General features: G+C 53.7%; 2 protein-coding genes across 6 annotated transcripts in view; one reads left to right on the top strand and one right to left on the bottom strand.

Moving 5' to 3' along the window:
- dgat1 (diacylglycerol O-acyltransferase 1) overlaps positions 1–23292 on the top strand; it is a 44772-nt gene extending 21480 nt beyond the window's left edge. For all 5 annotated transcript variants that reach the window (XM_031904083.1, XM_031904086.1, XM_031904085.1 and 2 more), the window contains 2 exons: positions 21197–21259; positions 22217–23292. In XM_031904083.1, coding sequence (XP_031759943.1) covers positions 21197–21259; positions 22217–22363 — 210 coding nt within the window. In that variant the 3' untranslated portion in view covers positions 22364–23292. The remainder of the gene's footprint in view (positions 1–21196; positions 21260–22216) is intronic.
- On the bottom strand, positions 18305–20454 carry LOC116411583. Its single transcript, XM_031904082.1, has one exon. The coding sequence runs from the start codon at positions 20328–20330 to the stop codon at positions 18747–18749; it is 1584 nt and encodes a 527-aa protein (XP_031759942.1). The 5' UTR covers positions 20331–20454; the 3' UTR covers positions 18305–18746.
- Positions 23293–23930: the final 638 nt, after the last annotated feature.

Here is a 23930-nt window from a genome sequence, read left to right as displayed (position 1 = left end):
CCCAACCCTAGCCTCAACCCTAACCCTAGCCTTATCCCTAGCCTTAACCCCAACCCTAACCCTAGCCTTATCCCTAGCCTTAACCCCAACCCTAACCCTAGCCTCAACCCTAACCCTAGCCTTAACCCCAACCCTAACCCTAGCCTTATCCCTAGCCTTAACCCCAACCCTAGCCTTATCCCTAGCCTTAACCCCAACCCTAACCCTAGACTTATCCCTAGCCTTAACCCCAACCCTAACCCTAGCCTCAACCCTAACCCTAGCCTTAACACCAACCCTAGCCCCAACCCTAGCCTTAACCCCAACCCTAACCCTAGCCTCAACCCTAACCCTAGCCTATCCCTAGCCTTAGTCTCAACCCTGACCCTAGCCTCAACCCTGACCCTAGCCTCAACCTTAACCTTTGCCTTAACACTAACCCTAGCCTCAACCCTAACCCTAGCCTTAACCCCAACCCTAGCCTTAACCCCTAGCCTCAACCCTAACCCTAGCCTTATCCCTTGCCTTATCCCTTGCCTTAACCCCAACCCTAACCCTAGCCTTAACCCTAACCCTAGCCTTAACACCAACCCTAACCCTAGCCTTAACCCTAACCCTAACCCTAGCCTTATCCCTAGCCTTAACCCCAACCCTAGCCTCAACCCTAACCCTAGCCTTAACACCAACCCTAACCCTAGCCTTAACCCCAACCCTAACCCTAGCCTCAACCCTAACCCTAGCCTCAACCCCAACCCTGACCCTAGCCTCAACCCTGACCCTAGCCTCAACCCTGACCCTAGCCTCAACCCTGACCCTAGCCTCAACCCTGACCCTAGCCTCAACCCTGACCCTAGCCTCAACCCTGACCCTAGCCCTCAACCCTGACCCTAGCCTCAACCCTGACCCTAGCCTCAACCCCCGACCCTAGCCTCAACCCCGACCTTAGCCTCAACCCCGACCTTAGCCTCAACCCTAACCCTAGCCTCAACCCTAACCCTAGCCTCAACCTTAACCTTTGCCTCAACCCTAGCCTTAGCCTCAACCCTAACCCTAGCCTTAACCCCAACCCTAGCCTTAACCCCAACCCTAACCCTAGCCTCAACCCTAACCTTAGCCTCAACCCTAACCCTAGCCTTTACACCAACCCTGACCCTAGCCTCAACCCTAACCCTAGCCTCAACCCTAACCCTAGCCTCAACCCTAGCCTCAACCTTAACCCCAACCTTAACCTTAGCCTCAACACCAACCCTAGCCTCAACACCAACCCTAGCCTCAACACCAACCCTAGCCCCAACCAACCCTTACCCTAGCCTCAACCCTAACCCTAGCCTCAACCCTAACCCTAGCCTCAACCTTAACCTTTGCCTTAACACTAACCCTAGCCTCAACCCTAACCCTAGCCTCAACCCTAACCCTAGCCTCAACCTTAATCTTTGCCTTAACACTAACCCTAGCCTCAACCCTAACCCTAGCCTTAACCCCAACCCTAACCCTAGCCTTATCCCTAGCCTTAACCCCAACCCTAACCCTAGCCTCAACCCCAACCCTAGCCCCAACCCTAGCCTTAACCCCAACCCTAACCCTAGCCTTATCCCTAGCCTTAACCCCAACCCTAGCCTTATCCCTAGCCTTAACCCCAACCCTAACCCTAGCCTTATCCCTAGCCTTAACCCTAACCCTAGCCTCAACCCTAACCCTAGCCTTAACACCAACCCTAGCCCCAACCCTAACCCTAGCCTCAACCCCAACCCTAACCCTAGCCTCAACCCTAGCCTCAACCCTAACCCTAGCCTCAACCCTAACCCTAGCCTTATCCCTAGACTTAGCCTCAACCCTGACCCTAGCCTCAACCCTGACCCTAGCCTCAACCTTAACCTTTGCCTTAACACTAACCCTAGCCTCAACCCTAACCCTAGCCTTAACACCAACCCTAGCCTTAACCCCAACCCTAGCCTTAACCCCTAGCCTCAACCCTAACCCTAGCCTTATCCCTTGCCTTATCCCTTGCCTTAACCCCAACCCTAACCCTAGCCTTAACCCTAACCCTAGCCTTAACCCTAACCCTAGCCTTATCCCTAGCCTTAACCCCAACCCTAGCCTCAACCCTAACCCTAGCCTTAACACCAACCCTAACCCTAGCCTTAACCCCAACCCTAACCCTAGCCTCAACCCTAACCCTAGCCTTAACCCCAACCCTGACCCTAGCCTCAACCCTGACCCTAGCCTCAACCCTGACCCTAGCCTCAACCCTGACCCTAGCCTCAACCCTGACCCTAGCCTCAACCCTGACCCTAGCCTCAACCCTGACCCTAGCCTCAACCCTGACCCTAGCCTCAACCCTGACCCTAGCCTCAACCCCTACCTTAGCCTCAACCCTAACCCTAGCCTCAACCCTAACCCTAGCCTCAACCTTAACCTTTGCCTCAACCCTAGCCTTTGCCTCAACCCTAGCCTCAACCCTAACCCTAGCCTCAACCTTAACCTTTGCCTCAACCCTAGCCTCAACCCTAACCCTAGCCTCAACCCTAACCTTAGCCTCAACCCTAACCCTAGCCTTTACACCAACCCTGACCCTAGCCTCAACCCTAACCCTAGCCTCAACCCTAACCCTAGCCTCAACCCTAGCCTCAACCCTAACCCTAGCCTCAACCCTAGCCTCAACCTTAACCCCAACCTTAACCTTAGCCTTAACACCAACCCTAGCCTCAACACCAACCCTAGCCTCAACACCAACCCTAGCCTCAACCCTAACCCTAGCCTCAACCCTAACCCTAGCCTCAACACCAACCCTAGCCTCAACACCAACCCTAGCCCCAACCAACCCTTACCCTAGCCTCAACCCTAACCCTAGCCTCAACCCTAGCCTCAACCTTAACCCCAACCTTAACCCTAGCCTCAACACCAACCCTAGCCTCAACACCAACCCTAGCCTCAACACCAACCCTAGCCTCAACCCTAACCCTAGCCTCAACCCTAACCCTAGCCTCAACACCAACCCTAGCCTCAACACCAACCCTAGCCCCAACCAACCCTTACCCTAGCCTCAACCCTAACCCTAGCCTCAACCCTAACCCTAGCCTCAACCTTAACCTTTGCCTTAACACTAACCCTAGCCTCAACCCTAACCCTAGCCTCAACCCTAACCCTAGCCTCAACCTTAACCTTTGCCTTAACACTAACCCTAGCCTCAACCCTAACCCTAGCCTTATCCCTAGCCTTAACACCAACCCTAACCCTAGCCTTATCCCTAGCCTTAACCCCAACCCTAACCCTAGCCTCAACCCTAACCCTAGCCTTAACACCAACCCTAGCCTTAACCCCAACCCTAACCCTAGCCTCAACCCTAACCCTAGCCTTATCCCTAGCCTTAGCCTCAACCCTGACCCTAGCCTCAACCCTGACCCTAGCCTCAACCCTGACCCTAGCCTCAACCTTAACCTTGCCTTAACACTAACCCTAGCCTCAACCCTAACCCTAGCCTTAACACCAACCCTAGCCTTAACCCCAACCCTAGCCTTAACCCCTAGCCTCAACCCTAACCCTAGCCTTATCCCTTGCCTTAACCCCAACCCTAACCCTAGCCTTAACCCTAACCCTAGCCTTATCCCTAGCCTTAACCCCAACCCTAGCCTCAACCCTAACCCTAGCCTTAACACCAACCCTAACCCTAGCCTTAACCCCAACCCTAACCCTAGCCTCAACCCTAACCCTAGCCTTAACCCCAACCCTGACCCCAGCCTCAACCCTGACCCTAGCCTCAACCCTGACCCTAGCCTCAACCCTGACCCTAGCCTCAACCCCGACCCTAGCCTCAACCCCGACCCTAGCCTCAACCCCGACCCTAGCCTCAACCCCGACCCTAGCCTCAACCCCGACCCTAGCCTCAACCCCAACCTTAGCCTCAACCCTAACCCTAGCCTCAACCCTAACCCTAGCCTCAACCTTAACCTTTGCCTCAACCCTAGCCTCAACCCTAACCCTAGCCTCAACCTTAACCTTTGCCTCAACCCTAGCCTCAACCCTAACCCTAGCCTTAACCCCAACCCTAGCCTTAACCCCAACCCTAACCTTAGCCTCAACCCTAACCTTAGCCTCAACCCTAACCTTAGCCTCAACCCTAACCCTAGCCTCAACCCTAACCCTAGCCTCAACCCTAACCCTAGCCTCAACCTTAACCTTTGCTTTAACACTAACCCTAGCCTCAACCCTAACCCTAGCCTTAACACCAACCCTAGCCCTAACCCTAGCCTTAACCCCAACCCTAGCCTTATCCCTAGCCTTAACCCCAACCCTAACCCTAGCCTTAACCCTAACCCTAGCCTTATCCCTAGCCTTAACCCTAGCCTTAACCCCAACCCTAGCCTTAACCCCAACCCTAACCCTAGCCTCAACCCTAAGCCTCAACCCTAACCCTAGCCTTTACACCAACCCTAACCCTAGCCTCAACCCTAACCCTAGCCTTTACCCTAACCCTAGCCTCAACCCTAACCCTAGCCTTTACACCAACCCTAACCCTAGCCTCAACCCCAACCCTAGCCTCAACCCTAACCCTAGCCTCAACCTTAACCTTTGCCTTAACACTAACCCTAGCCTCAACCTTAACCTTTGCCTTAACACTAACCCTAGCCTCAACCTTAACCTTTGCCTTAACACTAACCCTAGCCTCAACCCTAACCCTAGCCTTAACCCCAACCCTAGCCTTATCCCTAGCCTTACCCCAACCCTAACCCTAGCCTTAACCCTAACCCTAGCCTTAACCCCAACCCTAACCCTAGCCTTAACCCCAACCCTAGCCTTAACCCCAACCCTAACCCTAGCCTTATCCCTAGCCTCAACCCTGACCCTAGCCTCAACCCTGACCCTAGCCTCAACCCTAACCCTAGCCTCAACCCTAACCCTGGCCTCAACCCTAACCCTAGCCTTTACACCAACCCTAACCCTAGCCTCAACCCTAACCCTAGCCTCAACCCTAGCCTCAACACCAACCCTAGCCTCAACACCAACCCTAGCCTCAACACCAACCCTAGCCTCAACACCAACCCTAGCCTCAACACCAACCCTAGCCTCAACACCAACCCTAGCCTCAACACCAACCCTAGCCTCAACACCAACCCTAGCCTCAACACCAACCCTAGCCCCAACCAACCCTTGCCTCAACCCTAACCCTAGCCTCAACACTAACCCTAGCCTCAACCTTAACCTTTGCCTCAACCCTAACCCTAGCCTTATCCCTAGCCTTAACCCTAGCCTTAACCCCAACCCTAGCCTTAACCCCAACCCTAGCCTTAACCCCAACCCTAGCCTTAACCCCAACCCTAACCCTAGCCTCAACCCTAAGCCTCAACCCTAACCCTAGCCTCAACCCTAACTCTAGCCTTTACACCAACCCTAACCCTAGCCTCAACCCTAACCCTAGCCTCAACCCTAACTCTAGCCTTTACACCAACCCTAACCCTAGCCTCAACCCTAACCCTAGCCTCAACCCTAACCCTAGCCTCAACCCTAGCCTCAACCTTAACCCCAACCTTAACCTTAGCCTCAACACCAACCCTAGCCTCAACACCAACCCTAGCCTCAACACCAACCCTAGCCTCAACACCAACCCTAGCCCCAACCAACCCTTACCCTAGCCTCAACCCTAACCCTAGCCTCAACCCTAACCCTAGCCTCAACCTTAACCTTTGCCTTAACACTAACCCTAGCCTCAACCCTAACCCTAGCCTCAACCCTAACCCTAGCCTCAACCTTAATCTTTGCCTTAACACTAACCCTAGCCTCAACCCTAACCCTAGCCTTAACCCCAACCCTAACCCTAGCCTTATCCCTAGCCTTAACCCCAACCCTAACCCTAGCCTCAACCCCAACCCTAGCCCCAACCCTAGCCTTAACCCCAACCCTAACCCTAGCCTTATCCCTAGCCTTAGCCCCAACCCTAGCCTCAACCCTAACCCTAGCCTTATCCCTAGCCTTAACCCCAACCCTAACCCTAGCCTTATCCCTAGCCTTAACCCTAACCCTAGCCTCAACCCTAACCCTAGCCTTAACACCAACCCTAGCCCCAACCCTAACCCTAGCCTCAACCCCAACCCTAACCCTAGCCTCAACCCTAACCCTAGCCTCAACCCTAACCCTAGCCTCAACCCTAACCCTAGCCTTATCCCTAGACTTAGCCTCAACCCTTACCCTAGCCTCAACCCTGACCCTAGCCTCAACCTTAACCTTTGCCTTAACACTAACCCTAGCCTCAACCCTAACCCTAGCCTTAACACCAACCCTAGCCTTAACCCCAACCCTAGCCTTAACCCCTAGCCTCAACCCTAACCCTAGCCTTATCCCTTGCCTTATCCCTTGCCTTAACCCCAACCCTAACCCTAGCCTTAACCCTAACCCTAACCCTAGCCTTAACCCTAACCCTAGCCTTATCCCTAGCCTTAACCCCAACCCTAGCCTCAACCCTAACCCTAGCCTTAACACCAACCCTAACCCTAGCCTTAACCCCAACCCTAACCCTAGCCTCAACCCTAACCCTAGCCTTAACCCCAACCCTGACCCTAGCCTCAACCCTGACCCTAGCCTCAACCCTGACCCTAGCCTCAACCCTGACCCTAGCCTCAACCCTGAACCCTAGCCTCAACCCTGACCCTAGCCTCAACCCTGACCCTAGCCTCAACCCCTACCTTAGCCTCAACCCTAACCCTAGCCTCAACCCTAACCCTAGTCTCAACCTTAACCTTTGCCTCAACCCTAGCCTTTGCCTCAACCCTAAGCCTCAACCCTAACCCTAGCCTCAACCTTAACCTTTGCCTCAACCCTAGCCTCAACCCTAACCCTAGCCTCAACCCTAACCTTAGCCTCAACCCTAACCTAGCCTTTACACCAACCCTGACCCTAGCCTCAACCCTAACCCTAGCCTCAACCCTAACCCTAGCCTCAACCCTAGCCTCAACCCTAACCCTAGCCTCAACCCTAGCCTCAACCTTAACCCCAACCTTAACCTTAGCCTCAACACCAACCCTAGCCTCAACACCAACCCTAGCCTCAACACCAACCCTAGCCTCAACCCTAACCCTAGCCTCAACCCTAACCCTAGCCTCAACACCAACCCTAGCCTCAACAACCAACCCTAGCCCCAACCAACCCTTACCCTAGCCTCAACCCTAACCCTAGCCTCAACCCTAGCCTCAACCATTAACCCCCAACCTTAACCCTAGCCTCAACAACCAACCCTAGCCTCAACACCAACCCTAGCCTCAACACCAACCCTAGCCTCAACCCTAACCCTAGCCTCAACCCTAACCCTAGCCTCAACACCAACCCTAGCCTCAACACCAACCCTAGCCTCAACACCAACCCTAGCCCCAACCAACCCTTTACCCTAGCCTCAACCCTAACCCTAGCCTCAACCCTAACCCTAGCCTCAACCTTAACCTTTGCCTTAACACTAACCCTAGCCTCAACCCCTAACCCTAGCCTCAACCCTAACCCTAGCCTCAAACCTTAACCTTTGCCTTAACACTAACCCTAGCCTCAACCCTAACCCTAGCCTTATCCCTAGCCTTAACACCAACCCTAACCCTAGCCTTATCCCTAGCCTTAACCCCAACCCTAACCCTAGCCTCAACCCTAACCCTAGCCTTAACACCAACCCTAGCCTTAACCCCAACCCTAACCCTAGCCTCAACCCTAACCCTAGCCTTATCCCTAGCCTTAGCCTCAACCCTGACCCTAGCCTCAACCCTGACCCTAGCCTCAACCCTGACCCTAGCCTCAACCTTAACCTTTGCCTTAACACTAACCCTAGCCTCAACCCTAACCCTAGCCTTAACACCAACCCTAGCCTTAACCCCAACCCTAGCCTTAACCCCTAGCCTCAACCCTAACCCTAGCCTTATCCCTTGCCTTAACCCCAACCCTAACCCTAGCCTTAACCCTAACCCTAGCCTTATCCCTAGCCTTAACCCCCAACCCTAGCCTCAACCCTAACCCTAGCCTTAACACCAACCCTAACCCTAGCCTTAACCCCAACCCTAACCCTAGCCTCAACCCTAACCCTAGCCTTAACCCCAACCCTGACCCCAGCCTCAACCCTGACCCTAGCCTCAACCCTGACCCTAGCCTCAACCCTGACCCTAGCCTCAACCCTGACCCTAGCCTCAACCCCGACCCTAGCCTCAACCCCGACCCTAGCCTCAACCCCGACCCTAGCCTCAACCCCGACCCTAGCCTCAACCCCGACCCTAGCCTCAACCCCGACCCTAGCCTCAACCCCAACCTTAGCCTCAACCCTAACCCTAGCCTCAACCCTAACCCTAGCCTCAACCTTAACCTTTGCCTCAACCCTAGCCTCAACCCTAACCCTAGCCTCAACCCTAACCCTAGCCTCAACCTTAACCTTTGCCTCAACCCTAGCCTCAACCCTAACCCTAGCCTTAACCCCAACCCTAGCCTTAACCCCAACCCTAACCCTAGCCTCAACCCTAACCTTAGCCTCAACCCTAACCTTAGCCTCAACCCTAACCCTAGCCTCAACCCTAACCCTAGCCTCAACCTTAACCTTTGCCTTAACACTAACCCTAGCCTCAACCCTAACCCTAGCCTTAACACCAACCCTAGCCCTAACCCTAGCCTTAACCCCAACCCTAGCCTTATCCCTAGCCTTAACCCCAACCCTAACCCTAGCCTTAACCCTAACCCTAGCCTTATCCCTAGCCTTAACCCTAGCCTTAACCCCAACCCTAGCCTTAACCCCAACCCTAACCCTAGCCTCAACCCTAACCCTAGCCTTTACCCTAACCCTAGCCTCAACCCTAACCCTAGCCTTTACACCAACCCTAACCCTAGCCTCAACACCAACCCTAGCCTCAACCCTAACCCTAGCCTCAACCTTAACCTTGCCTTAACACTAACCCTAGCCTCAACCTTAACCTTTGCCTTAACACTAACCCTAGCCTCAACCTTAACCTTTGCCTTAACACTAACCCTAGCCTCAACCCTAACCCTAGCCTTAACCCCAACCCTAGCCTTATCCCTAGCCTTACCCCAACCCTAACCCTAGCCTTAACCCTAACCCTAGCCTTAACCCCAACCCTAACCCTAGCCTTAACCCCAACCCTAGCCTTAACCCCAACCCTAACCCTAGCCTTATCCCTAGCCTCAACCCTGACCCTAGCCTCAACCCTGACCCTAGCCTCAACCCTAACCCTAGCCTCAACCCTAACCTGGCCTCACCCTAACCCTAGCCTTTACACCAACCCTAACCCTAGCCTCAACCCTAACCTGCCTACCCTAGCCTCAACACCACCCTAGCCTCAACACCAACCCTAGCCTCACACCAACCCTAGCCTCAACACCAACCCTAGCCTCAACACCAACCCTAGCCTCAACACCAACCCTAGCCTCAACACCAACCCTAGCCTCAACACCAACCCTAGCCTCAACACCAACCCTAGCCTCAACACCAACCCTAGCCTCAACACCAACCCTAGCCCCAACCAACCCTTGCCTCAACCCTAACCCTAGCCTCAACCTTAACCTTTGCCTTAACACTAACCCTAGCCTCAACCTTAACCTTTGCCTCAACCCTAACCCTAGCCTTATCCCTAGCCTTAACCCTAGCCTTAACCCCAACCCTAGCCTTAACCCCAACCCTAGCCTTAACCCCAACCCTAGCCTTAACCCCAACCCTAACCCTAGCCTCAACCCTAAGCCTCAACCCTAACCCTAGCCTCAACCCTAACTCTAGCCTTTACACCAACCCTAACCCTAGCCTCAACCCTAACCCTAGCCTCAACCTTAACCCCAACCTTAACCCTAGCCTCAACCCTAACCCTAGCCTCAACCCTAACCCTAGCCTCAACACCAACCCTAGCCTCAACCCTAACCCTAGCCTCAACCTTAACCTTTGCCTTAACACTAACCCTAGCCTCAACCCTAACCCTAGCCTTAACACCAACCCTAACCCTAGCCTTAACCCTAACCCTAGCCTTAACCCTAACCCTAGCCTTAACCCCAACCCTAACCCTAGCCTTATCCCTAGCCTCAACCCTGACCCTAGCCTCAACCTTGACCCTAGCCTCAACCCTGACCCTAGCCTCAACCCTGACCCTAGCCTCAACCCTGACCCTAGCCTCAACCCTAACCCTAGCCTCAACCCTAACCCTAGCCTTTACCCCAACCCTAACCCTAGCCTCAACCCTAACCCTAGCCTCAACCTTAACCCCAACCCTAGCCTCAACCCTAACCCTAGCCTTTACACCAACCCTAACCCTAGCCTCAACCCTAACCCTAGCCTCAACTCTAACCCTAGCCTCAACCCTAACCCTAGCCTTAACCCCAACCCTAGCCTCAACCTTAATCCTAAGCCTCAACCCTAACCCTAAGCTTCAACCCTAACCCTAGCCTCAGCCCTAACCCTAGCCTCAACCCTAACCCTAGCCTCAACCCTAACCCTAGCCTCAACCCTAACCCTAGCCTCAACCCTAACCCTAGCCTCAACCCCAACCCTAGCCTTAACACCGACCCTAACCCTAGCCTCAACCCTAACCCTAGCCTTAACCCCAACCCTAGCCTTAACACCGACCCTAACCCTAGCCTTAACCCCAACCCCTAACCCCAACCCTAACCCTAGCCTTAACCCCAACCCTAGCCTTTACACCAACCCTAACCCTAGCCTTTACACCAACCCTAACCTAGCCTCATCTCTAACCCTAGCCTCAACCCTAACCCTAGCCTCAACCCTAACCCTAGCCTCAACCCTAACCCTAGCCTCAACCTTAACTGCAACCTTAACCTTAGCCGCAACCCTAACCCTAGCTAGCGTCAACCCTAGCCTTAACCCTAGCCTCAACCCCAACCCTAGCCTCAACCCTAACCCTAGCCTCAACCCCAACCCTAGCCTCAACCCCAACCCTAGCCTCAACCCCAACCCTAGCCTCAACCCCAACCCTAGCCTCAACCCCAACCCTAGCCTCAACCCCAACCCTAGCCTTTACACTAACCCTAACCTCAACCCTAACCCTAGCCTTTACACTAAGCCTCAACCCTAACCCTAAGCCTCAACCCTAACCCTAGCCTCAACCCCAACCCTCGCCTTTACACCAACCCTAACCCTAGCCTCAACCCCAACCCTCGCTTTACACCAACCCTAACCCTAGCCTTTACCCTAACCCTAGCCTCATCCCTAGCCTTAACCCCAACCCTAACCCTAGCCTCAACCCTAACCCTAGCCTCAACCCCAACCCTCGCCTTTACACCAACCCTAACCCTAGCCTCAACCCCAACCCTCGCCTTTACACCAACCCTGACCCTAGCCTCAAACCCTGACCCTAGCTCAACCCTGACCCTAGCCTCAACCCTGACCCTAGCCTCAACCCTGACCCTAGCTTCAACCCTAACCCTAGCCTCAACCCTAACCCTACCCTTTACACCAACCCTTACTCTAGCCTCAAACCTTACCCTAGCCTCAAACCTTACCCTAGCCTCAACCTTAACCCCAACCTTAACCTTAGCCTCAACCCTAACCCTAGCCTCAACCCTAACCCTAGCCTCAACCCTAACCCTAGCCTCAACCTTAACCCTTGCCTTAACACCAACCCTAACCCTAGCCTCAAACCTTACCCTAGCCTCAACCCTAACCCTAGCCTCAACCCTAACCCTAGCCTCAACCCTAACCCTAGCCTCAACCTTAACCCTTGCCTTAACACCAACCCTAACCCTAGCCTCAAACCTTACCCTAGCCTCAACCTTAACCCTTGCCTTAACACCAACCCTAACCCTAGCCTCAAACCTTACCCTAGCCTCAACCCTGACCCTAGCCTCAACCCTGACCCTAGCCTCAACCCTAACCCTAGCCTCAACCCTAACCCTAGCCTCAACCTTAACCCTTGCCTTAACACCAACCCTAACCCTAGCCTCAACCCTAACCTTAGCCTTAACACCAACCCTAGCCTTAACACCGACCCTAACCCTAGCTTTAACCCCAACCCCTAACCCTAGCCTCAACCCCAACCCTAGCCTTTACACCAACCCTAACCCTAGCCTTTACACCAACCCTAACCTAGCCTCATCCCTAACCCTAGCCTCAACCCTAACCCTAGCCTCAACCTTAACCGCAACCTTAACCTTAGCCTAAACCCTAACCCTAGCTAGCGTCAACCCTAGCCCTAACTCTAGCCTCAACCCTAACCCTAGCCTCAACCCTAACCCTAGCCTCAACCCTAACCCTAGCCTCAACCCTGACCCTAGCCTCAACCCTGACCCTAGCCTCAACCCTGACCCTAGCCTCAACCCTAACCCTAGCCTCAACCCTAACCCTAGCCTCAACCTTAACTGCAACCTTAACCTTAGCCTCAACCCTAACCCTAGCTAGCGTCAACCCTAGCCTTAACCCTAGCCTCAACCCCAACCCTAACCCTAACCCTAACCCTAACCCTAGCCTCAACTCTAACCCTAGCCTCAACCCTAACCCTAGCCTTAACCCCAACCCTAGCCTCAACCTTAATCCTAAGCCTCAACCCTAACCCTAAGCTTCAACCCTAACCCTAGCCTCAGCCCTAACCCTAGCCTCAACCCTAACCCTAGCCTCAACCCTAACCCTAGCCTCAACCCTAACCCTAGCCTCAACCCTAACCCTAGCCTCAACCCTAACCCTAGCCTCAACCCCAACCCTAGCCTCAACCCCGACCCTAGCCTTAACACCGACCCTAACCCTAGCCTCAACCCTAACCCTAGCCTTAACCCCAACCCTAGCCTTAACACCGACCCTAACCCTAGCCTTAACCCCAACCCCTAACCCCAACCCTAACCCTAGCCTTAACCCCAACCCTAGCCTTTACACCAACCCTAACCCTAGCCTTTACACCAACCCTAACCTAGCCTCATCTCTAACCCTAGCCTCAACCCTAACCCTAGCCTCAACCCTAACCCTAGCCTCAACCCTAACCCTAGCCTCAACCCTAACCCTAGCCTCAACCCTAACCCTAGCCTCAACCTTAACTGCAACCTTAACCTTAGCCTCAACCCTAACCCTAGCTAGCGTCAACCCTAGCCTTAACCCTAGCCTCAACCCCAACCCTAGCCTCAACCCTAACCCTAGCCTCAACCCTAACCCTAGCCTCAACCCCAACCCTAGCCTCAACCCCAACCCTAGCCTCAACCCCAACCCTAGCCTCAACCCCAACCCTAGCCTCAACCCCAACCCTAGCCTCAACCCCAACCCTAGCCTCAACCCCAACCCTAGCCTCAACCCCAACCCTAGCCTCAACCCCAACCCTCGCCTTTACACCAACCCTAACCCTAGCCTTTACCCTAACCCTAGCCTCATCCCTAGCCTTAACCCCAACCCTAACCCTAGCCTCAACCCTAACCCTAGCCTCAACCCCAACCCTCGCCTTTACACCAACCCTAACCCTAGCCTCAACCCCAACCCTCGCCTTTACACCAACCCTAACCCTAGCCTCAACCCTGACCCTAGCCTCAACCCTGACCCTAGCCTCAACCCTGACCCTAGCTTCAACCCTAACCCTAGCCTCAACCCTAACCCTACCCTTTACACCAACCCTTACTCTAGCCTCAAACCTTACCCTAGCCTCAAACCTTACCCTAGCCTCAACCTTAACCCCAACCTTAACCTTAGCCTCAACCCTAACCCTAGCCTCAACCCTAACCCTAGCCTCAACCTTAACCCTTGCCTTAACACCAACCCTAACCCTAGCCTCAAACCTTACCCTAGCCTCAACCCTAACCCTAGCCTCAACCCTAACCCTAGCCTCAACCCTAACCCTAGCCTCAACCTTAACCCTTGCCTTAACACCAACCCTAACCCTAGCCTCAAACCTTACCCTAGCCTCAACCTTAACCCTTGCCTTAACACCAACCCTAACCCTAGCCTCAAACCTTACCCTAGCCTCAACCCTGACCCTAGCCTCAACCCTGACCCTAGCCTCAACCCTGACCCTAGCCTCAACCCTAACCCTAGCCTCAACCCTAACCCTAGCCTCAACCTTAACCCTTGCCTTAACACCAACCCTAACCCTAGCCTCAACCCTAACCTTAGCCTTAACACCAACCCTAGCCTTAACACCGACCCTAACCCTAGCTTTAACCCCAACCCCTAACCCTAGCCTCAACCCCAACCCTAGCCTTTACACCAACCCTAACCCTAGCCTTTACACCAACCCTAACCTAGCCTCATCCCTAACCCTAGCCTCAACCCTAACCCTAGCCTCAACCTTAACCGCAACCTTAACCTTAGCCTAAACCCTAACCCTAGCTAGCGTCAACCCTAGCCCTAACTCTAGCCTCAACCCTAACCCTAGCCTCAACCCTAACCCTAGCCTCAACCCTGACCCTAGCCTCAACCCTGACCCTAGCCTCAACCCTGACCCTAGCCTCAACCTTAACCGCAACCTTAACCTTAGCCTAAACCCTAACCCTAGCTAGCGTCAACCCTAGCCCTAACTCTAGCCTCAACCCTAACCCTAGCCTCAACCCTAACCCTAGCCTCAACCCTGACCCTAGCCTCAACCCTGACCCTAGCCTCAACCCTGACCCTAGCCTCAACCCTAACCCTAGCCTCAACCCTGACCCTAGCCTCAACCCTGACCCTAGCCTCAACCCTGACCCTAGCCTCAACCCTAACCCTAGCCTCAACCCTAACCCTAGCCTCAACCTTAACCCTTGCCTTAACACCAACCCTAACCCTAGCCTCAACCCTAACCTTAGCCTTAACACCAACCCTAGCCTTAACACCGACCCTAACCCTAGCTTTAACCCCAACCCCTAACCCTAGCCTCAACCCCAACCCTAGCCTTTACACCAACCCTAACCCTAGCCTTTACACCAACCCTAACCTAGCCTCATCCCTAACCCTAGCCTCAACCCTAACCCTAGCCTCAACCTTAACCGCAACCTTAACCTTAGCCTAAACCCTAACCCTAGCTAGCGTCAACCCTAGCCCTAACTCTAGCCTCAACCCTAACCCTAGCCTCAACCCTAACCCTAGCCTCAACCCCAACCCTAGCCTCAACCCCACCCTAGCCTCAACCCCAACCCTAGCCTCAACCCCAACCCTAGCCTCAACCCCAACCCTAGCCTCAACCCCAACCCTAGCCTCAACCCCAACCCTAGCCTCAACCCCAACCCTAGCCTTTACACTAACCCTAACCTCAACCCTAACACTAGCCTTTACACCAACCCTAACCCTAAGCCTCAACCCTTACCCTAAGCCTCAACCCTAACCCTAGCCTCAACCCTAACCCTAGCCTCAACCTTAACCCTTGCCTTAACACCAACCCTAACCCTAGCCTCAACCCTAACCTTCGCCTTAACACCAACCCTAACCCTAGCCATAACCCCAACCCTAGCCTTAACACCAACCCTAACCCTAGCCTTAACCCCAACCCTAACCCTAGCCTCAACCCTATCCCTAGCCTCAACCCCAACCCTAGCCTTTACACCAACCCTAACCCTAGCCTTTACACCAACCCTAACCCTAGCCTTTACACCAACCCTAACCCTAGCCTTAACCCTAGCCTCAACCCCAACCCTATCCCTAGCCTCAACCCCAACCCTAGCCTTTACACCAACCCTAACCCTAGCCTCAACCCTAACCCTAGCCTTTACACCAACCCTAACCCTAGCCTCAACCCTAACCCTAGCCTCAACCCTAACCCTAGCCTCAACCCTAACCCTAGCCTCAACCTTAACCCTAGCCTCAACCTTAACCCTAGCCTCAACCTTAACCCTAGCCTCAACCTTAACCCTAGCCTCAACCTTAACCCTAGCCTCAACCTTAACCCTAGCCTCAACCTTAACCCTAGCCTCAACCCTAACCCTAGCCTCAACCTTAACCGCAACCTTAACCCTAGCCTCAACCTTAACCCTAGCCTTAACACCAACCCTAACTCTAGCCTCAATCCTAACCCTAGCCTTAACCCCAACCCTAACCCTAGCCCCAAACCTAACCTTTGCCTCAACCCTAAACCCTAGCCTTAACCCTAACCCTAGCCTCATCCCTAGCCTTAACCCCAACCCTAACCCTAGCCTTAACCCTAACCCTTGCCTTAACCCCAACCCTAACCTTAGCCTCAACCCTAACCTTAGCCTCAACCCTAACCCTCGCCTTAACCCTAACCCTAGCCTTAACCCTAACCCTAGCCTTAACCCTAACCCTAACCCTAGCCTTAACCCTAACCCTAGCCTTAACCCCAACCCTAACCTTAGCCTCAACCCCAACCCTAGCCTTAACCCCAACCCTAGCCTTAACCCCAACCCTAGCCTTAACCCCAACCCTAGCCTTAACCCCAACCCTAGCCTTAACCCCAACCCTAGCCTTAACCCCAACCCTAGCCTTAACCCCAACCCTAGCCTTAACCCCAACCCTAGCCTTAACCCCAACCCTAGCCTTAACCCCAACCCTAGCCTTAACCCCAACCCTAGCCTTAACCCCAACCCTAGCCTTAACCCCAACCCTAGCCTTAACCCCAACCCTAGCCTTAACCCCAACCCTAGCCTTAACCCACCCCTAACCCACCTAGCCTTAACCCCAACCCTAGCCTTAACCCCAACCCTAGCCTTAACCCCAACCCTAGCCTTAACCCCAACCCTAGCCTTAACCCCAACCCTAGCCTTAACCCCAACCCTAGCCTTAACCCCAACCCTAGCCTTAACCCCTAACGCTAGCCTCAACCCTAACCTTAGCCCTCGCCCCACAACCCTTACCTTAACCCTACCTCTTAGCCATAACCCAAACCTAGCCTTAATGGTTAAGGCTTGGTTTAGATTAAGGCCAGTGTATTAGGGTTAGGGTGAAGGCTAGGGCTAGGGTTATGGTTAGGATTAAGCCTAGGTTTAGGGTTAAGGCTAGGGTTAGGATTAAGGCTAAGGTAAGGGTTAAGGCTAGGGTTGGGGTTTTAGTGATGGCTAGGGTTATTGCTGGGGTTAGGTTTGAGGCTAGGGTTAGGGTTATTGCTAGGGTTATGGTTAAGGTTAGGGTTATGGTTAGGATTAAGGCTAGGTTTAGGGTTAGGGTTAAGGCTAGGGTTAGGATTAAGGCTAGGGTTAGGATTAAGGCTAGGGTTAGGATTAAGGCTAGGGTTAGGATTAAGGCTAGGGTTAGGATTAAGGCTAGGGTTAGGATTAAGGCTAGGGTTAGGATTAAGGCTAGGGTTAGGATTAAGGCTAGGGTTAGGATTAAGGCTAGGGTTAGGATTAAGGCTAGGGTTAGGATTAAGGCTAGGGTTAGGATTAAGGCTAGGGTTATGGTTAGGGTTATGGTTAGGGATATGGTTAGGGGTAAGGCTAGGGTTAGGGTTAGGGTTAGGGATATGGTTAGGGGTAAGGCTAGGCATAGGGTTAAGGCTAGGGTAATGTTAACATTAGGGTTAGTGTTGAAAATCTGAGTCAGGGCAGTAACCCTTTATCGACAAGGTGACAAGTGACCTGAGGGATACAATTGGTGAATGGGTTTTATGAATAATCGGCTGGACTGGGAAACAGCAGATCTATAACTCCAGCTTTAGCCATGGGGGGATCCCCAGTAAGTGGCCTGTCACAACCTCAGGGCCGTGAGTTCCCAGACATAGGGCAGGACCCAAAGAGCAAACGGTTGGTATCACAGGATGAGGCGTTTATTGGAGAAATGGCAAGTAGCCATCAGCAGGTTCCCATAAGCCAGTAGGTGGTAGCCAGCCTGCACTCTTGTTCCTTAGGGAGTAGGGAAATACACCCAGTTGGGGGGAATCTTCTTGCCGCAGCTAAGGTAGATTCCAGGGAACACAGGGGAGGGGGTCCTGCCGTAGCTAAGGTTACACCCCAGACAAAAGGCTCCTTGGAACTCTTGGCAGCCACCTTTGTAGCCAGAAAGGGAGCAGCCCCTGTCGTAAATGCAGAACAGGATTTGACTCCTTCTGCCAACCCAAAGGCAGCTTCCAGAGGGGCCAATCATAGCTAATCCCACTGGGCCTATGGGGAGCCACCTAGGGAGCATGCCCAGTTTAGTCTATTGCATTTACTAGACAGAGCACTGCTCTCACAAGGGGTAACTATGTGTATTGTGTCACTATGGGGTCTGGCTTTGTGTGCCCTCACAATAGGGGCAATTACATGGGGAGGGCCAGACAGAGCCGGCTGGCTACACACAATACACACCTAGATGAGATTAACCTACACAATGCATCTGCTACAACAGGTAGGAGGGGGCAGGGGGTACATTTCAGCAGAAATATCTAATAGTTTCATCCAACTTATACAGTTTGTTATGTCACATTTCTCCCCCTTCCCAAATAGTGAGCCTGCTGGGGGCCTACACAGGTTCCCAGCAGCCTCACTAGCCAATTCCCATAAAGCAAAATATCCATAATAAGAAAGAAAAATGTTACTTTAGAGTCCTAATTTGTATCTGTCCCAGAGTTACTGTATTCTCTCCCCCTCCCAGACAGCCCTTAGTGGCTGGGCCCCTTACACACAGTAGGGGGCAGCAGTTGGTGCAGTTTCCCAAAGTCACTTAGCAAAAGTCTTTAGTTCCTTGGGGGGGGGGGCAGATTGGCAAAACAGGAATAAAAAGATGGGGTGTAAACAGCACCCACAGGATCTAAGAGGGATATTTCCGGGTGGCCATCATTAACCCTCTCTCCTCCATATGGGCGACCCTGTAATGTCACAGTTCTGGCCTCCAGGACAATAAAGGGGCCTTCCAGGGAGAAGGGAACAATTCCAGGTGGTACAGTCTGTATCCCCCCCCCAAGCAGTCAGGCCAAGGTGACTCATCTTCAAGTGACCCCAATGACCAGTGGACCCCAAAGAGTATTACCAAAGTTTTTATCCCCCTGCTTTTCCTTTAATTCTAAGTTCCACCCAACCTCTCTCAAGGCCCCGGTCCCTGTAACATTACACAATGGGGGACCCCTCCATCTGGGAGATATTGTAGGGACAGCACGGGGACTCACCAGTGTTTTATTTCTCTGTGGGGTAATTCTCTGGCCTTGTTGTCTGCCAGAGGGGGTTTCCGGAACAACTGCCCTGGTTACACGTTGTGCTTTTGGGGTGCCCCTTACTCCATTCCCAGAACTGACTGCTCTGATAGACATTGGGGAATGCTGAGCAATGCTTTCCTCTTGGTCCTGTTCCTCTCCAGCCAGCAACAACTCAGGTAGTGGGGAATCCTCATCTCTTCCCTCCTTGGAGCTTTTTTCAAACTGAGCAGCTCCAGGCTCCACACAATTAGGGATTTCACTTGGGGAGGCCTCAGCCTCTGCCAAGCCTTTAAAGTGGCAGCACCCACTCTCCGGTTCTGCCAGCCCAAGGGTAACATAACCACTTGACTCCATACAGACTGGGATTTCACTTGGGGAGGCCTCAGCCTCTGCCAAGCCTTTAAAGTGGCAGCACCCACTCTCCGGTTCTGCCAGCACAGGGGCAACGCAACCACTGAACTCCAAACAAACAGGGTTTTCACTTGGGGGGGCCTCAGCCTCTGCCAAGCCTTTAAAGTGGCAGCACCCACTCTCCGGTTCTGCCAGCCCAGGGGCAACGCAACCACTGAACTCCAAACAAACAGGGTTTTCCCTTGGGGAGGCCTCAGCCTCTGCCAAGCCTTTAAAGTGGCAGTACCCACTCTCCGGTTCTGCCAGCACAGGGGCAACGCAACCACTGAACTCCAAACAAACAGGGATTTCCCTTGGGGACCATAATAAAGTTGTTTGGGAAGCTTTTTGTTCCTCCCCCACCCCGGCACTGACTGTACTGGGGGGTAAGTGAAAGTCTTTTGGACCTACAGTACCAAGACATGGCTGTGCCTGCTGAAAACCCCAAAAAGATGGTGCACATACCCTCAGTGCTTCCTTGCGTTGGTTTTCCAATTCCTGGATACTCCCATACTCTTTTATCAATTCCAGTTCCTGATACACCAGGTCAGCAAGCCAGTCCCTCCGTTCCTCTGTATCATTCATTCCTATATAAAAGAAGCGCTGTGCATAGAGGGTATGGAATTCCCCCTCTGGGTTACCCACAAAGGTGCTATAGTCACAGAAATTCAGCCTCTCCCATTGGCTGTGCCATTCCGCCAAGCTACAGGGAAGCGGGAGCACTGTATAGGGACTGGGCCAATATCTCCCACCTGGTTGGTGCATGGTGCGCTGCAGAACATAGTACCCATCCTCCAGGTCTGCCTCTCCTGCCACTAACTGCCCTACTCCATATGCCAGCCCCTCATCCCCAGATAGTCCCAGTGACTCACATCTCAGCCAGAACAGGGTCCTCTCTCTGGGATCAGTAGGGATCTCTGGAGTCCAGGAGTAATCCATGCGAGCGAAGAGATCCAATGGGTCAGCGTAGAATCCAGGTGGGGTGCTCATGGTGCCTTTTGGGTCCTGGGATCCTATGCCACTGCTTGCCACCAAATTATGTCACAACCTCAGGGCCGTGAGTTCCCAGACATAGGGCAGGACCCAAAGAGCAAACGGTTGGTATCACAGGATGAGGCGTTTATTGGAGAAATGGCAAGTAGCCATCAGCAGGTTCCCATAAGCCAGTAGGTGGTAGCCAGCCTGCACTCTTGTTCCTTAGGGAGTAGGGAAATACACACAGTTGGGGGGAATCTTCTTGCCCCAGCTAAGGTAGATTCCAGGGGAACACAGGGGAGGGGGTCCTGCCGTAGCTAAGGTTACACCCCAGACAAAAGGCTCCTTGGAACTCTTGGAAGCCACCTTTGTAGCCAGAAAGGGAGCAGCCCCTGTCGTAAAACCAAAACAGGATTTGGCTCCTTCTGCCAACCCAGAGGCAGCTTCCAGAGGGGCCAATCATAGCTAATCCCACTGGGCCTATGGGAAGCCCCCTAGTGAGCATGCCCAGTTCAGTCTTTTGCATTTACTAGACAGAGCACTGCTCTCACAAGGGGTAACTATGTGTATTGTGTCACTATGGGGTCTGGCTCTGTGTGCCCTCACAATAGGGGCAATTACATGGGGAGGGCCAGACAGAGCTGGCTGGATACACACAATACACACCTAGATGAGATTAACCTACACAATGCATCTGCTACAACAGGTAGGAGGGGGGCAGGGGGTACATTTCAGCAGAAATATCTAATAGTTTCATCCAACTTATACAGTTTGTTATGTCACATGGCCCATGGAACTAACAGTATTATTGGTTGCCCTGGATGACTCGTTGGCAGCGATGTTAGCGATTCAGTGATTTGTTTTCTCTCCTTGCCCCCCAGTATCTGGTGAGTGTTCCCCTGAAGATGTTCCGGCTCTGGGCCTTTATGGGAATGATGTCTCAGGTTTGTATGTTTCATTATTTGCCCATTTTACCCAGTTTCTTGCCTTTTGGACCCCTGTTCCCTCCTTCTTTAATAATCGTCAGTAATAGTGAATCCTCCATAAAACATTTCTCTGATCCCTGATTGGTATATGTGAATGAGCCAAGCCACATGCTTGTGCCAATTTGGGTTTTGGTTCTGTTTGCGCTTTGGTGCATCCCTGTGGCTCATATAGGCCTTTCCTTTACACTACTGATGTTTGGGCCCGCTCCCAACCAGAACCCAACCCGGCTAGTCCCCTCTATGTATAGGCCCATGCCTGACCCGCCCACTGATGTCACAAAAGGAGTGGAACATGCGCGTGCCTATAAATAAGGGAACCGGGAAGCCGTCAGCGTAAGGTCGCAGGTGGGGAAAGCGAGCAGAAGAACTTGACCCAAACCCAAACTTGTTGTGCCGAGGTCCCGCGGGTAAACCTGTGGGTATCGGGCCGCACATCAGTTCATAGACATCATGGGTTTGAATAGGGCAGACAGACTGACCAATAAGATGAGGCAGGACACTCCAATTGGGCTTCTCCTCCCCTACTGGATGGATTCTGGGGGTGCCCTGGCACTGCCCCCTGCTTATATTGATTTTGTATTTACACACATACCCTGCCTGCGACTCACCCCACTTGTTCTGATTACTGACCCCACAGAGCCCTAGGTGGCGCCTAAGGATTTGTGGGATCAGCAGTTGGCGCAAGTGGGGTGAAGGGGGAGTCGGGGGTACTGCGCAGTGTTTTTATCAGAACAAGATGGATTTTTGAATAAATGTATATTAGAAGAACCTGGGACCATTTTTACGAGGCCCCATGATTTTGCAGCCCTGTACCCAAGTGAGGACTGCAGTGAACCCATAGGAAGTGCCGTCTGTCTGTTCCCGCTGCCGTTTGGCTCCGCCCCTGCCCGACTAACTGCTCTGTGCCCTCTGCAGATCCCATTGGCCTGGTTTGTGGGGAGGTTTCTCCGTGGTAATTACGGCAACGCGGCCGTGTGGATTTCCCTAATTATCGGGCAGCCCATTGCGGTTCTGATGTACGTGCACGACTACTATATCCTGAACCACGGGAAGCTCCTCTGAAGCCAATGGAGGAGCAGCTGGAAGATTGTGATCTGCTTCCCGCCCCTGAATCCTTCCAATCAACCAATCAATGCAAGCGTGTTTGTGAGGAGCTGCACTATCCGTGGGGGGGGGGGGGGGGGGGGGTTGTGATGGACGTTAGTCTGTGAGTCTGGCAGAGTCATACGAGTTGCCTCCATCTGTCCAACACCAGATCACCAGAGATCTGGATTTAATCCTCTACCCATAATTCCCTGTACTGGAGGCTACCTACAGTCTCCTCATCCGTCCAACCCTGAGCCTTTTCCCTCTAGAATGATTCCCTGCCCCCTCATCCAGAAAAACATCCGCTCTGTCTCATCTGAGGCACTAGTGCCCCCTATACAGGGAATGCCCCACCCAACCCCTCTGAGGCACTAGTGCCCCCTATACAGGGAATGCCCCACCCAACCCCTCTGAGGCACTAGTGCCCCCTATGCAGAGAATGCCCCGCCCCCAACCCCTCTGAGGCACTAATGCCCCCTATGCAGAGAATGCCCCGCCCCCAACCCCTCTGAGGCACTAGTGCCCCCTACACAGGGAATGCCCCGCCCCCAACCCCTCTGAGGCACTAATGCCCCCTATACAGAGAATGCCCCGCCCCCAACCCCTCTGAGGCATTAATGCCCCCAATACAGAGAATGCCCTACCCCTCTGAGGCACTAGCGCCCCCAATTCTATCCCATTGGTTGTACTTACCATGGGAGATGTGGGCTGAGTGGCTCCGCCCCCACGCTGCACTGTGCTCCTCCGGCACGGCTATCACACATGATGCTGTAGGTATATTCTAGTTCATATGTTGAGGGCACGGGCCGTGTGCCCGAGTCGTGTTTGTGATATGGGGAGATTTATACGAGGCCTCGGCTGTCTGATTGGGCAGCGCTGAGTGATTAAAGCTTTTTCTTTTCCAATATGGCATCCTGTGCTGTCCCCGCTGGCCGTCCCTATGACACTCACACACAATAGGGCCAAATGGGGTACCCAGAGGAGACAGACACAGGCGGAAGATTCATGAAACTCATTACTACGATGTGAAACGTTCCGTTCCGGTACACCCCCCCCCAGTGATGTCTCTCTGCCTAAGAGCCAGAGACCCCCCCGGTGCCGGCGTATAAGAGCCAGAGACCCCCCCGGTGCCGGCGTATAAGAGCCAGAGACCCCCCCGGTGCCGGCGTATAAGAGCCAGAGACCCCCCCGGTGCCGGCGTATAAGAGCCAGAGACCCCCCCGGTGCCGGCGTATAAGAGCCAGAGACCCCCCGGTGCCGGCGTATAAGAGCCAGAGACCCCCCCGGTGCCGGCGTATAAGAGCCAGAGACCCCCCGGTGCCGGCGTATAAGAGCCAGAGACCCCCCCGGTGCCGGCGTATAAGAGCCAGAGACCCCCCCGGTGCCGGCGTATAAGAGCCAGAGACCCCCCCGGTGCCGGCGTATAAGAGCCAGAGACCCCCCCGGTGCCGGCGTATAAGAGCCAGAGACCCCCCGGTGCCGGCGTATAAGAGCCAGAGACCCCCCCGGTGCCGGCGTATAAGAGCCAGAGACCCCCCCGGTG

This window comes from Xenopus tropicalis, chromosome 6, assembly GCF_000004195.4.
Source record: "Xenopus tropicalis strain Nigerian chromosome 6, UCB_Xtro_10.0, whole genome shotgun sequence".
NCBI lineage: Eukaryota > Metazoa > Chordata > Amphibia > Anura > Pipidae > Xenopus > Xenopus tropicalis.
Note: the sequence above shows the minus strand (reverse complement) of the source record. Positions and strands in the feature narration are given on the sequence as shown.

Excerpts from the sequence above, each read along its gene's own strand:
- LOC116411583 (XM_031904082.1), bottom strand. The coding sequence starts at position 20,330 with ATGAGCACCCCACCTGGATTCTACGCTGACCCATTGGATCTCTTCGCT.